This window comes from Aquarana catesbeiana, linkage group LG03 (genome assembly GCF_042186555.1).
Source record: "Aquarana catesbeiana isolate 2022-GZ linkage group LG03, ASM4218655v1, whole genome shotgun sequence".
NCBI classification, from domain to species: Eukaryota; Metazoa; Chordata; class Amphibia; order Anura; family Ranidae; genus Aquarana; species Aquarana catesbeiana.
Window position 1 is genome coordinate 275,962,906 of NC_133326.1, and position 14,888 is coordinate 275,977,793.

At 42.5% G+C, this 14,888-nt stretch overlaps 1 protein-coding gene across 3 annotated transcripts in view; it reads left to right on the forward strand.

Annotated features, from left to right (window-relative positions):
* TBK1 (TANK binding kinase 1) overlaps positions 1-14,888 on the forward strand; it is a 121,224-nt gene that overhangs the window by 24,865 nt on the left and 81,471 nt on the right. For all 3 annotated transcript variants that reach the window (XM_073620111.1, XM_073620114.1, XM_073620112.1), the window contains exons 4-7: positions 3,660-3,789; positions 6,873-7,054; positions 7,953-8,113; positions 10,735-10,845. In XM_073620111.1, coding sequence (XP_073476212.1) covers positions 3,660-3,789; positions 6,873-7,054; positions 7,953-8,113; positions 10,735-10,845 — 584 coding nt within the window. The remainder of the gene's footprint in view (positions 1-3,659; positions 3,790-6,872; positions 7,055-7,952; positions 8,114-10,734; positions 10,846-14,888) is intronic.

The following is a 14,888-nucleotide window of genomic DNA, read 5'->3' on the forward strand; positions in this document are numbered from 1 at the left end:
ACCCTGTAAGACAAAGGCATAATGAGCTAGTATGCATCGCATACTAGCTCACTATGAAATACTTACCTTAGATCGAAGCTGCTGCAGCGGTCCCGCACACCGCTGTGACCCGCAACATGTCTCCCGGAGTTATTTCCAGGTTTGTGGGCTCCGGTGCTGTGATTGGCCAGAGTCACGATGACGTCACTCCTTTGCATGTGTGTGGGAGCCGCCAGTCACGGCACGCTGCTGAAGAAACTGCAGGAACGAGCTGTTTCTTCCGTGCGCGTGCGCCAATGACGGCACAAAGCGTATATGGTAAATCTCTCCTAAACCGTGCAGGTTTTAGAGAGATTTGCAGTACTTATAGGTAAGCCTTATTATAGGCTTACCTGTAGGCACTAGTGGTGTAACAGGGTTTACAACCACTTTTAAGCAATTAAAAGTTTTAATTTGGCTGTTCTGCCCACATGCACACACAAATCAATATCGCTAAAGCGATGTATTCTTTGTTGGAACATGGCTGATTCTTATTTGAGATGCAATCTGTTACAGCACAGGCAACAAATGGCATTCAGGAAAGGAGTCAATTTGAAAACTCTGTTTTCTAAGCTACTATAGTAGTGTTTTTTTTTTTTTTTGTTTTTGTTTTTTTTTTGTAATGGGTTTCCGCAAAGTTTTTGACTACTAGTGTATTTTGGCAATCTTAGGCAGCCAATGGATTTGTCAGTTATTTTTGTTCAACCAGCGGACTGAATGAAAAAACGTACCCGCTTCCCACATTTGAGGTGGATGAAGGAATCCTCCCTGCTGAGCTGTTGTATTCTGACAGTGAAGAGACGTCTCTGCCATCAAAAAAAACGATCAGCATTTTAGGCTGTAGCCTGCAGTGCTGATTGAGCGTGAATAATCCAACAGCACAGTTGTACAGAAGTTATTCTGTAGACCGACTTTGACACAATCACATTGCCCATACATAGATCGAAATTTGACCGGCTCCTGCTGAACGGGACAAATTTTGATCTATGTATGGCCGACTTTGGACACGTTCCTTTAGCTGCTTGGGTCCCTTTTATTGAGATTTCCTATTGCTAAATAAAGTGATCTGCGCAGATTTCAGAATAGTGTATAAAGCTGAATAAACTCTATCAAATGAGTAATTAAGTGAAGTGATCCAAAAACGTGTAACAACCAAAGAAACTCTATCCAAATTATGAAAATCAAATAAAATAATCAAGTTCAAATAGTAGGAGGTCCGGACTACCAAGTGATGTTAATAGTGACCATAAACAATGTCAACAAGTGTAACCAATCTTCTAAATGATAAACGCCAGTGCTTCTAAGGCTCGGTTCACACTGGGGCGACTTGTCAGGCGACCTAGTCGCCTGACAAGTCGCCTCCCGTTCTGTGCTATGGAACCGTTCTAATTGGAGCGACGCAAGTCGCTCCGACTTAGAAAAAGGTTCCTGTATTACTTTGGGGGCGACTTGGGGCGACTTGCATAGACTTCTATGCAGAAGTCGTCTCGCAAGTCGCCCCGCAGTCGTTTGCAGGTCGCCTCGCTGAGGCGACCTGCAAGTCGTGCCGCCCATGTGTGAACCGAGCCTAAATGTAAATCTTCATGACTATTAGACCTGCTCGATTCTGGCTAAAATGAGAATCACTATTTTTTTGCTTAGAGGATAGATCACGATTCTCTCACGATTCTCACGGCGTAACATCATCTTTCAAATTAAAACAAAAAAAATTGTGCCAACTTTACTGTTTCGTTTTTTTTTTTTTTTTTTTTAATTGAAGTGTATTTTTTCCCAAAAAATTGCATTTGAAAGCTGGGCAAATACAGTGTGACATAAAATATTGCAGCAATTGCCATTTTATTCCCTAGGGTGTGTGTGTGTGTGTATGTATGTATGTATGTGTGTGTGTGTGTGTGTGTGTGTGTGTGTATATATATATATATATATATATATATATATATATATATATATATATATATATATATATATATATATATATATATATATATATATATATATATATATATATACACACACACACAGAGCTATATATTTACAAATGTTATTTGTTTACACAGAGAAGTTTATCCCTTTGATCTAAGAAGGAAGTTAGTTACAATGTTTCAAGTTCTAAACTTGGCAGACTGCCGGATGCTTTCTTTTGACAGCTGAGTGAGCAGATAATCTCTCCACTTGTTTATATGAAAGAATCAGCAACCTCAGCAGGAGAGATCTCAGGGGAGGTGAATCGAGATCACGATTTTTTAACGATTAATTGTGCAGCTCTAATGACTATACAGCCACCTAATGCTCAGAGAGCTCTTACCTCCATAAGGAGTAAAGTAAGCCTCCCTGGAGGTAAGAGCTCTGAGCATTAGTGTATAGTCATGAAGATTTACATTTAGAAGCACTGGTGTTTATCATTTAGAAGATTGGTTACACTTGTGGACATTGTTTATGGTCACTATTAACATCACTTGGTAGTCCGGACCTTGGACTATTTGGACTTGATTTTTATTTTATTTTCATAATTTGGATAGTTTCTTTTGTTACACGTTTTTGGATCACTTCACTTAACTACTCATTTGATAGAGTTTATTTAGCTTTATACACTATTCTGAAATCTGTGCAGATCACTTTATTTAATATTTATCATCTAGTGTTTAGTGTACACTTTAGATTTTGCAGCGATTTTCAATATTCTTAATTGTAGTTAGGAGTGTCACCACACCCTATTGCCCCGTACACATGGTCGGATTTTCCGATGGAAAAAGTGTGATAGGACCTTGTTGGAAATTCCGACCGTGTGTGGGCTCAATCACACATTTTCAATGGGATTTTCTGACACACAAAGTTTGAGAGCAGGCTATAAAATTTTCCGACAACAAAATCCGTTGTCGGGATTTCCGATCATGTGTACACAAATCCGACGCACAAAGTGCCACGCATGCTCAGAATAAATAAAGAGATGAAAGCTATTGGCTACTGCCCCGTTTATAGTCCCGACGTACGCGTTTTACGTCACCGCGTTCAGAATGATCGGATTTTCCGACAACTTTGTGTGACCGTGTGTATGCAAGACAAGTTTGAGCCAACATCCGTTGGAAAAAATCCTAGGATTTTGTTGTCGGAATGTCCGATCAATGTCCGACCGTGTGTACGGGGCATATAAGATTTCCTATTACTTCCTACACATGTTGACACTTTCACTGGGGAAAAAGTGAAGGGAAATCTCTTGCAATGAAGACCCAGAAATCAACATAAAACTTTACTAAGTTTCTAACACTTTCCAGTCTACTAAAAAAAAATAGTGATCGCAGAAGTAAAAGCCAGATAGAGGTTCTAACCTCCACCCATCTGTATCTTAATTGGAGAAAAATGTGTTGGTCTGGAGTAGTTGTTGAAGTATGTACGACTGATGAAAGCTTGGATAAGGGCATAAATGTTAAGTTCTTTGAAATCCTTTATAGTATAAATCTTGTGCAACACCAAAACAACCAGAGGAATTTGGAATCTACATAAATAGAGAAGGAATCAGCTGAGGTCATATTTACCCATTAAAGTACTGTTCAACCATGTGAAATTTAACATGCTACTGTATGTATTAATTTATTTTTCTCTTTTTGGCATTGTCATAAATGCTCTTACCTTTTGTCTTGCAGATGTCAAGTCGACATAAAGTGCTGGTTATGGAATATTGTCCATGTGCTAGTTTGTATTCTGTACTTGAAGAGCCATCAAATGCATTTGGATTACCCGAGTCAGAGTTTCTTATTGTGTCACGTGACGTTGGTATGTTTTCTGTTATCCTTAACTTGGTATCATTCATTTTTCATGTTTGCAAATATCCTTTTTTTTTAAATCTTTATTTTACAACATTTTAGTAGAAAACTACATACATTTTTAGAAATGCGAGATAAAACATATATAAAACTTGTCCAAGTACCAGCTATTGCAAATAAGTATATCGGACCCTTGGAGGCGGCACAACCATTAATCTATAATAAACACCCTAAGTCAGGATGAACATGTGGCAGTATACTGGCCTAAACCAGCCACAGCTCCATTCGAAGTGCTAAGTGATCAGGAGAGCCAACGGGCGAGCACCCCCCTGCCAACGGTCCGAACAGAGGGGGGTAATATACCCCCAACAACCTCGTCCGTCCCGCCATATCCAGGGAGGGCACCCCCCCCATACCCTCCACTGACCAGAGGCGGAAAATAAAAAGGACCACCCCGGTGTGGAGGGTCTGCACCCCCCTTTGCTGTCTGCCGCCACCTGTGTCCGAGTAGTGCAACATCTAGCATCTTATGACAACAGCCTGGTAACTGGTAGCCAGTATGCAGTCAAAAAAGTAAAAATAGAAGGAAGAGAAAGAGAGGTAAAGGTTAGAATCAAGGGGGAACAGGTAGGAAAGGATGTTGGGGAGGGGAAAGGGTGGGAGTGAAGGGGGGAATGGTGTGGAGCATACCTCTGAGTCTGAGAAGGTCTTGTAGATCTGCGCCGAGCGAGTTCCGCCACAGACAGGTTATCTTTATAGAAGGTATCTATGAAAAATGTCTATCTATGGGCCTTATTACTTTTGTCCAGGCGGGATCTCAGGGTTGGTTCTGCTAATTCTAGTAGGGCCAGATCTAGGCTCGAGGGTATGAGATTCGGGTCAAACATAAAGTCTCTCCACGGTCCCCATATGACTTCAAAACGTTCCAACTTTCCTTTACAGGATGCTATCCAATGTTCAGCTTCTCTAATATCATTGACTTTTTTAATCCAGTCTTCCCTAGAAGGGACCCTGGATTGTTTCCAATAAATTGGGAGGAGGCGTCTAGCCGCATTTAAAAGGTGTGGTAGAACGCTTTTTCTGTATCTGCTAATCGGCATCTGAGGGACATGCAGGAGGAAGTAGGCTGGACTCAAAAGAACATCTAAGTCTAAAATTTCTTTTATTAGAGACTTGATATCTGCCCAGTATGGCCTTATCAAAGGACACTCCCACCAAATGTGAAGGAGTGTACCTCTCTGTCCACATTTCCTCCAGCATTGATCCGATACCGAGGGGTAGATACGGGCTAAATCAGTTGGTACCCTGTACCAGCGAGACAAAAGCTTGTAATTTGTTTCTTGGGTTCTAGATTCAATAAAGCTCGAGTGAGTGAGCTGATAGAGGAGTGTTAGCTGGGACGTGGAGAAGTCAAGTTGTAGGTCTCTCTCCCATGCCCGTATATAGGTCGGTCTAAGATTGTCAGTAGGCAAATATCCTTTTTTCACATGGAATTATCTACTAATTTTCAATCACTTAAATACATTTTACAGCCATTTCATTGGCACTAGCAATGTATATGGTGCTTTTACATATTGCACATTCACACAAGTCCCTGCCCTCCAAGGAGCTTGCAATCTCTTAAAGCGATTGTAAAGTCTTGTTTTATTTTTTCTCAAAAAATAACAAACATGTTATACTTACCTGCTCTAAACAGTGGTTTTGCACAGAGCAGCCCAGATCCTCCTCTTCTTGGGTCCCTCTTCTGTGCTCCTTGCCCCTCCCTCCTGTTGAGTTCCCCCACAGCAAGCAGCTTAATGCATTAAGATAAAAAAATCATCTGACTTTACAACCACTTTACGTTCCCTTTTGTTCATACGTACCTGCACGCGAATACTAGGATCAATTTAGATGGGAGCCAATTAATGTAGCCATGTGCTAATGTAGACATGTTAGATTGTTTCTGACACAGTGTAAATATCTTTCACTGTAACTACTCTTCTTGTCCTTCCCTGGAAGAATTGTCAAAGTATGATTATTCACTGAATTACCTGGACAGGGCAAAGTCGTAGGTTCACTGAACTGTCTGTCAGTCTCCCCATCTTCACATGCGTGCCTTTTTTTTACCTCCTACGTCAACTTTCCATTCAGCTGCTGTAAGCAAAGTTATATACCCGGTACTTCAGGTATGGGAAGCATGCGACTCGCTCACTTTCTTTCCATGTGACATCACTGATCATCGGTCACTTCAGCACCCAGATCTGTTATAAAGGGGTACGAAAAGAATCCTTAAGGCGGCCATAGACTGTTTGAATCTTAGCCGGTTCAGCAGAAACCAGCCAAGCCATTTGAACCATGTATGGGCAGGCTGAATGTACCCAAGTTGATTGATCGATCAACTTTGGTACAACCAGCCTGCCAGATTTTACATGTGTTTATTACCAGCGGCTGTTATATCTGCTAGCAGTAATCGCTGTGTTCTCCCAGCGGGGGTGCCTCCCACTCTGGGTGAACACACAGGCTTGACGGGAGTAATTCCCCTGTCAAAACTGTCTGTGTTGATAGGGGAATCCAGCAAATAAAGTTGCTCTGTCTATGGCCGGCCTTAGCCAAGCTTACAGGAAATCCTCTCTTTGATCCTAATGGTTGAACAGAGTGACAGGGGATCAAACGGAAGGTTATTATTTTCAACTAAGAAAGGTGACAGTTAAAGCGGAGCCCCATCCAAAAGTGGAACCTCTGCTTATTTGCTACCTCCCCCTCTCTGGTGTCACATTTGGCACCTTTCAGGGAGGAGGGTTTTTTTTTTTGACAGGTATACCCTTCCCCACTTCAGAGAGACACGCCCCGGGGCTATTCCTCCAAAGTCCCCCCCCCCCCCCCCCCGTCCTTCCTCTCACTGCCGGTTTTCCTTACCATCAATGGTGGCAGCAGCAACCGAGAGCCAATCTAAAAGTCGTCTGGGGTGCCGCCATTGTGGGGACCCTGGACAGGTATCCTAATATTAAGTCAGCAGCTACAGTATTTTTTGTGGTATTCATTGGCATGGCTTCATTTTTGCTTTATTCAGTGCTTCTATGACATAGTAAGTGATTTGACTTTTACATCTCCTAGTGGCAGGAATGAATCACCTAAGAGAAAATGGAATAATTCACAGAGACATCAAGCCAGGAAACATTATGCGGGTGATTGGTGAAGATGGGCAGTCGGTGTACAAGTTGACAGACTTTGGTGCAGCTAGGGAATTGGAAGATGATGAGCAGTTTGTTTCTCTCTATGGCACTGAAGAATATCTGGTAATGATTATTTTAATTTGTGGTTGATGAACAGTATGTGTTACCCTCTGGTTAAATTTTGTTTACAGATTGGAAGTTTACAGGCTGTCCTGTCAAGACCATAGTTTTAAAGCGGTTGTATAGTCTTTTTTTTTTTTTTTTTTTTTTTAACTTTTACCTACAGGTAAGCCTATAATAAGGCTTACCTGTAGGTAAAAAAAAAAAATCTCCTAAACCTGTACGGTTTAGGAGATATTCCCCTTGCTATGAGCTGCTGACTGCAGCGGCGCATGCGCACAGGGGATTCTCGGCTGAAGGCCCGGCAACTGCCGGACCTTGCTGGGAAAGAAATCTCCCGCGCGCATGCGCAGGAGTGATGACATCGCGGCTCCAGCCACTCACAGCGCTGGAACCGCGATACCCGGAAGACACGCCGAGGCAACATGTCAGCTACCTCCGCGTGGACCAGGTAAGATACTGACGCCTCGTTCTTAGGTAAGTATTTCATAATGAGCTAGTATGTGGTGCATACTAGCTCATGATGGCTTTTGCTTTACAGGGGTAAAAAAAATTTTCAGCGGGTATACAACTGCTTTAAGGTGGCCAAAGAGGTCAGTCTTCTAATCAGTAAATGATTTTTCTCATTCCTTCCAATCATATATAAGTACTAGGAATATACACATGTGTATATGGCAGGCAGCCTGGTGCCACCGTTACCTCTACAGAGGTAAGAAGCAGAAGCTGGCAGAAAAAAATTTCCAGTAAAGCCAATTTATATTATTCAAAATACTTTTGCATGTATGGTAGATTATATGGTGTAATATCAGTGATTTATCAAAGCATGTAATCAGTGTGCTTATATGTAAACTCTAAACTTTTGTTTTTAAGCATTTTTCCTTTTCTCTTTGTTTCTTTAAAGCATCCAGACATGTATGAACGTGCTGTGCTTAGAAAAGACCACCAAAAAAAGTATGGTGCCACAGTGGATCTATGGAGCATTGGGGTGACATTTTACCATGCAGCTTGTGGAGTCCTTCCATTCAGGCCTTTTGAGGGGCCACGCAGGAACAAGGAAGTTATGTATGTTTTTATTTCAGCCTCTTGTCCTTTCCTTCTCAACTTTTTTTATTTTTTAAGCTGTACCCTATCCTGTTAATGCTGTAATATAATACTGTATTTTTAAAAGCGACAAGTCTACCCATATCCATTTTGCAGCTCGACATCAAAATCCTAGCTAAACTCCTAGCACTTAGGTTGAACAAAGTAATCCTCACCCAAATCCATCCCGACCAAGTAGGATTCATGCCTTAACAAGAATACTGCTTTGAGACTTGAGACGCCTTTTTATGATTCTGCAGGCCACCCACGATTCAGTGGGTACTAGAGTGGTGGTTAGCTGGGACGATGCCAAAGCGTTTGATTCAGTCAAATGGCCATATTTATGGGAGTGTCTTTGTAACTATGGATTTGGAGCAAGTTCATAACTTGGATCCAACTGCTATACCAAGCCCCAGTGGCTAGGGTCCAGATAAATGGTAAGGTCTCTGACTCCTTTCCTCTGCACAGAGGGACGCGTCAGGGATGCCCACTGTCCCTGTTGCTCTATGCTCTGGCTGTAGGGCCCCTAGCGATTGCCATTAGGGGTCTTAGCTTGGGACCTCTGGTTGAGACTCTTAGCCTCTATGCAGATGATATGCTACTGTACTTGGAAGATGCGGATCCCTCCTTAGAGGCAACTTTGATTCTTATTGTATGTTTCGGTGCATTCTCTGGCCTACAAGTAAACTGGGATAAGTCCCAAATGCTCCCTCTTGACTTTGCCACCCCAAATGCTGACCAATCTGACTATACACCCCTTCCAAATTTTGCTAAGGGATACACGCACCCTGAGTAAACTGGGCGGTCGCGGTAACATGGTGTACCACCACTGTAAAATTTTGGACTTGGACATGCGGGCCCCTTCCATTCATGCCCACTTACCATTATGGGGAAATGTGGACCATTCGGAACTACTTACTCTGCCGGACGTAAACATATGTATAGATTGGGGGTAATATATCTTCACCAAGTGATGGACACCTCGGCAGTCAGATCATTTCAAGAGCTCAGCTCAACCTTCAGTCTGCCCAACTCCATGTTTTTCTGCCAGTTCCGTCATGCTCTGCAATGCCAATTTGGGGACCAGACTCCAGAATTATTCCACATCGATATGATTGGTGTCCTGCGGGGGTTGGACCCGAGACAGCTGATCTCAGTGCGATATGCGAGTCTCCTTACCCTAGCAGCAACAAAACTAGCCTTCGGGCTCAAAATTAGGTGGATGGCAGACGTGGAGGAGCTGGAGGATGAGGAGTAGTTGGATATTCTGGCCTCCTGTAAATTGGTTTCACCAAAACTCTCCGATAAACTCACACAACTGTATATCTTACCTGGATCATACCTGACTCCGGCCCACATGGCCAAATACAAACCCATGCAGGACCCTCTGTGCCCCAGATGTGCAGAGCTAGATTGCTCCTTCTTCCATCTCATCTGGTCTTGTCTGGCCACTCAGGGATATTGGGAACAAAACATCAAATTCCTTCATGACGACATGGGCTCCCCCCTGACCTTATGCCGAAAACAATGTCTGCTCGGGCTCCTACCTGAGCAGGTACAAAACAGACAACAACACACCTTCATGCAGGAAATGCTATATGTGGCTAGATTAACAATCGCTAGAAAATGGCTTCAGCCTGTTGCCCCGACTTTTCAAGAATGGATGAGGACTGTTAACCAATCACTACCTTTATAAGCAACTGATCTATAAACACACCAACTGTCCATCCAAATATCATAAAATCTGGAGTAAATGACTGGAACTCGACTGATGGACCAGATGTAACAGACGACTAATCAACACTGCCACCCATGGGGGGATCATCGGTAAAACCAGAGTATCTCTGCGCTAATCGGTGCTCACTATTGACCATTCCACTTCATTAAATACCCCTTGTTCTTATTTTCCTATTGTTTTGTTATTACTATGTGCATGTAGTATGACTACATAAAATCCTTTTTTTTTTTTTTCTTTTAACCACCACCGCCTATTACAAAGTATGTATAGCAAATATTGCATATATGGATATCTCATGTAACCCATGCGATTCATGTGACGTTTTTTTGTTCTGTATATTTCATTTTCAATAATAAAATTTAGTTGAATAAAAAAAAAAAGTGACAAGTCTAAATGCCTAAATATGACTTGGCATCAGCCTGTTGTACAACTCATCCCAAAAGAGGGTGTGACAGCATTGGGAAACAATAAGGTGTACTGCAGTGCACATATACTGACTAAAATCATGATAGAGTGGTGAGCGCCTTATCCTGCTGCTTCACCTTCATTGTCCAAGCACAGTTCATGGATAGAAAGTTGATCTTTCTGTATTGTCAGGACTGGCTCAACAAACAACTCCCGTATAAGATATTTTAACTGTAGACTTTAGTTTTAAATGTGTAATAAATTTTGAAAGAATCCACTGTAATAGGTTTCTCGTTTGTATACTAGTTCAACAATTGCGCTTAGCAAAACACATATTACAACTATATTCTAAAGACATTTTATTTTATTTATAGAGATTTACTTTGGTGATTCTGAACTGCTTAGTATTATAAATCTGGATGTAAAAAGAGTCTGAATATTTTGTTTTACATTTATACAGGTATAAAATAATTACTGGAAAGCCATCTGGTGCAATATCTGGTGTTCAGAGGGCAGAAAATGGTCCAATAGAATGGAGCTGGGATTTGCCACTCAGCTGCAACTTATCTGTGTAAGTGTATTCATTCTGAGAAAACTTTCTAGTGGGAAGTGTATGTGGTCATATGTTATGTCGTCGTCCCTTTTTTTTTTTTTTTTTTTTTTTTTTGTACATTTGGCATGGCTACACTTGTTCTAAAATTGTATTTGCTTTTAGTTTCTGTCACAAGCATAGGTAAAAGGAAGTTGTGTCATACAAGAATGTACAAGTGCATACTTGTATGCATTGTGTTAGGGAAATTAGACTGTAAGCTTCTTCAGACAAGGAACTCTTGTGACTGGTTCTGTAGATTATGTAAACTGTTACCTAATATGTTGGCACTATTTAACCACTTTCCACCTCGCCAATGTACATAAATGGGCGGGCAGATGATCTAGCTCTGGGAGGGTGGGCGGGTGTGCCCCTTAACAGTTACAGCAGATTACCAGTTACTGTTCAGTCCAGTTACAGTATCACAGTACTGGGCCATAGTGATTGGCACATAATCGCTGTGTCCAATCACCGTGATCACAGTTAGTGATAACATGACACCTTGCTTACTACTGTGTGATCTCTGGGATTGGTTACAGCGATCACATGGTACCAGGGCCAGTCGCAGCGGCTCTATACCATTTAAAAAGCTGTGACCAATCACAGTGAATGAGGTTTCAAGAATGAAACCTTTGAACAGTGTTACAGGGTGCTTATTACAGTGATCATCACTGTAATAAGCAATTGGATGTAAAGAAAAAAACCTTTCTTCTAACCCCACCTTGAGTAGAGCAGTGTCACTATGGTGACATTGTACCGCTGATCATGTACAATGGCTGGCTGCTCTGATATCTGTATGTTATTACTGTCATCCATTATCTCACTGCCACAACAGTACAGTGTCACTAGATCCATGCTACCTGTCAGTATTCCTAATTGCCGCCACCCACTCAGTGTCCCTAATCACTGCTGCCCACTCACAATGTCCCTAATCACCACCACACCAGTCATATTGTCTCCAAAGATTTTTCTTTCTAAAGTAAACCTGTCATGAGAGATACTGTGCTAAAAAGCTTTATTACTGACCTTTTTCTGAAATGCTTCAGGAATGATCTTTATTGAATACTTGGTCTTGGCGCTGCTGCAATGATATGGGTAATCTTCCAGGTCCTACGCAAGAGATAAGGATCATTCCTGGATTTCAGCTTCAATGCATTCAGTTAGTAACCCAGGACAGTAATGCAGATCAGAAAAGTCAAGATCCGTATCTGCATGTTTGTTCCAGGTATACACTCAAAGTAAGCAAAATGATCAATATGATAGCCAGGCTAGTGGCATTTTCCAAAGAAGGTGTTGGTAACGTCAGCCTGTATCTGTCATGACAGGTTTCCTTTAAATTAGGTGGCAAAGTTGCTGTGCTGCATATTAGTTTTGTGTGATTTATTGGCATGGCTTCATTATTGCTTTATTCAGTGCTTCTATGGTGAGAGTGTCATAACTCTCACCTGTTTGACCACGTTTCTGCCTGCTGCCTGGACCGATCCTTTGCTTGCTTGTTTTCTGCTGCGGCCTGGACTGACCCATCTGCACTTCCCACTGTCTGCGTTCCTGTGAGCAAGGCATTTGTGGGGCAGCCATGTTCCAATAAGCTAGGCTTGCTTCGTTTATAGGAATTTGGACTTCTGTAGGTGACACTACACTGAGCTATATTTCCTGACCACTTGTATAGAGATAACCTTTACAGTACATTGGTTTGGAACAATTGGTTCATTTGTGCGATACACAAGATAGAACGTCCAGTATTTAATCAGTCCAGGCAGTGAAAAAGGCTCAAACATTTGGTATTGCCATACTTGGGAGGAATAGCGGAATGTGTTTTTGGGTGTAATTCTAAATATACCCATGATTTGTGTTAGAAATATCTTCCTAAATTAAACTTTTGTGTAAACATTTTTTTTAATTTTCTTTCTGCATTTTCCAAAAAACATGGCAATAAAATGAAGTCCTCAAAAGATTCGCTATGCCTCTTAACAAATACCTTTTGGATGTTTACTCTCCAAAATGTGGTCAGTTTGTGGGTGCTAATACTGTCCTGGTGCTTTAGGGCCTCTCAAAATGTGATGGGTAGTCAGGAAATTAGATGCATAATTTACATCCCTAGAATGCCTGGATGTGCTTCCTTGAATTTTGGGGCTCTCTGTATGCTAAGCTGTGGAAAAGTCTCACACTTGATATCATCATACTCGGGAGGAGTAGCAGAATGTTTGAGGTGTAATTTTAAGTATGCCCATAATGTTTGTTAGAAATTATATCTTCTTCCTGCTTGAAGTTTGCACCCCTTTATACATCTAGGACTAGGCTGTAAAAAAAAACAAAGTCTCACACGTGGTATCCCCATCCTCATACTCAGGAGGTGTAGCAGAATGTGTTTTAGGGTGTAATTCTAAGTATGCCTATGCTGTGTGTGATAAATAACTAAAAAATTGTGACACAAAATTTCAACTTCAAAAAACTGGCAATGCTTTACTAAATACTAGAAGGTGCGTAGAAAATGGGCATTTAGCGATGGTCTCCTGATATGTACAGTATCATCAAATATATACAACTTTTTCCTAAAAAAAAAAAAAAAATTTTATTACAAAAGATGTTAAAGGACATCCCACCCATAGGGAAAATACAGGAGCAGTCGGATTCAACGTAGAGCTTGCCTACATGTTTCATGGTATAAACTGCCTCTTCAGGGTTTCAATCGCATCATCTGACTGGACATACCTTTCTTTCTCGAACATCACGGGACACAGAGCCACAGTAATTACTGATGGGTTATATAGGTATCACTGGTGATTGGACACTGGCACACCCTATCAGGAAGTTCAACCCCCTATATAATCCCTCCCCCTTGCAGGGATACCTCAGTTTTTACGCCAGTGTCTTAGGTGATGGACGTGTAAAGATGTCCTGTGCTGAGCTCCAAAGGGAATATCCTAAGATCCTATACTGGGGCAAGCCAGGCGAACCGGATCCATTCAGAGTGTCTTTTCATGGCTGAATTGAATGGTACCCGGGCCTCGTGTCCGAAGAAACGAGATTTTACCCGTAATGCTTCTCTTTTTAGAGAGCTGGACCCCGCAGATCAGAAAATGGCTTTAAACTTCCTCATTTCTGGCGAGGTGCTTTACGGTCCCAGAACTGTTGGATCCCCCTACTGATGGGGGGGCCCCAGTCTCTGACGTTTTTTTCAAACGGAGCCCACCGTGAGAGGTGAAGATTGGGTCTGTGTAAACAGCACCCTGCGGCTGGATAAGGTAAGAGGAGATTCCACAGAATTTTTGAGTTCTAGTGGCTTTTCTCCTTTAAGGTAAATGCATGCTATGCCTATTGTGACCACCGGGGGCTGCCAAGAGCAGAAACCTACACATGCTGACTCTGTCTCAGGTGTTGTAATCGCTGTTTATGTCCCAGCGTCTCAAGCAGGCTGCAAACCGGTAAGGTGGAAAGGGGGATTTCTCATGTTTGAATGTTCCCCCCCAGGCTAGAGAGGGGCCACAGGGGTCTAGAAAGTGGTTATACCACCCGGGCTCTGCGGCCTAATGGCCACCATCTCTCAAGATAGCCGTTCAGGCAGATCTTGTTACCAGCCTCCCCCCCCCCCATCCCCAGCCTTTCTCCGGAAGCATGACAGGAGAGTCGGCAGCGCGGGAATCGCTCGTTTTTTTCAAAACTCGAGGGGGGGGGGGGCGCGGTAGAGGAGGGGGCGGGACGTCAGCACAGAGTGCTTAGACTCCCACTCAGGCCAGCTGCAGGCTATTAAAGGCACTCTGTACAGGTGCACTCAGCCTTCTGAGAGACACAGAGCTGACTGTCGCATGTAAGGTGGGACACAGGCATTCCCCTAGGCAGCATTTACTGAAATAACACCAGACTGAGCATTGGGTAGCAAGGCTTTTAGCCAGACTACATCGCTCAGCGGGCAGTGTTCATTTGTATACCTCACACCTTGTTGCTTTGCACTATGGGTAGAAGAGGTTCAAGCACCCCAGGAACCAGAGACACTAGGGGATCTCGTTCAGGTTCTGAGGGCCCCC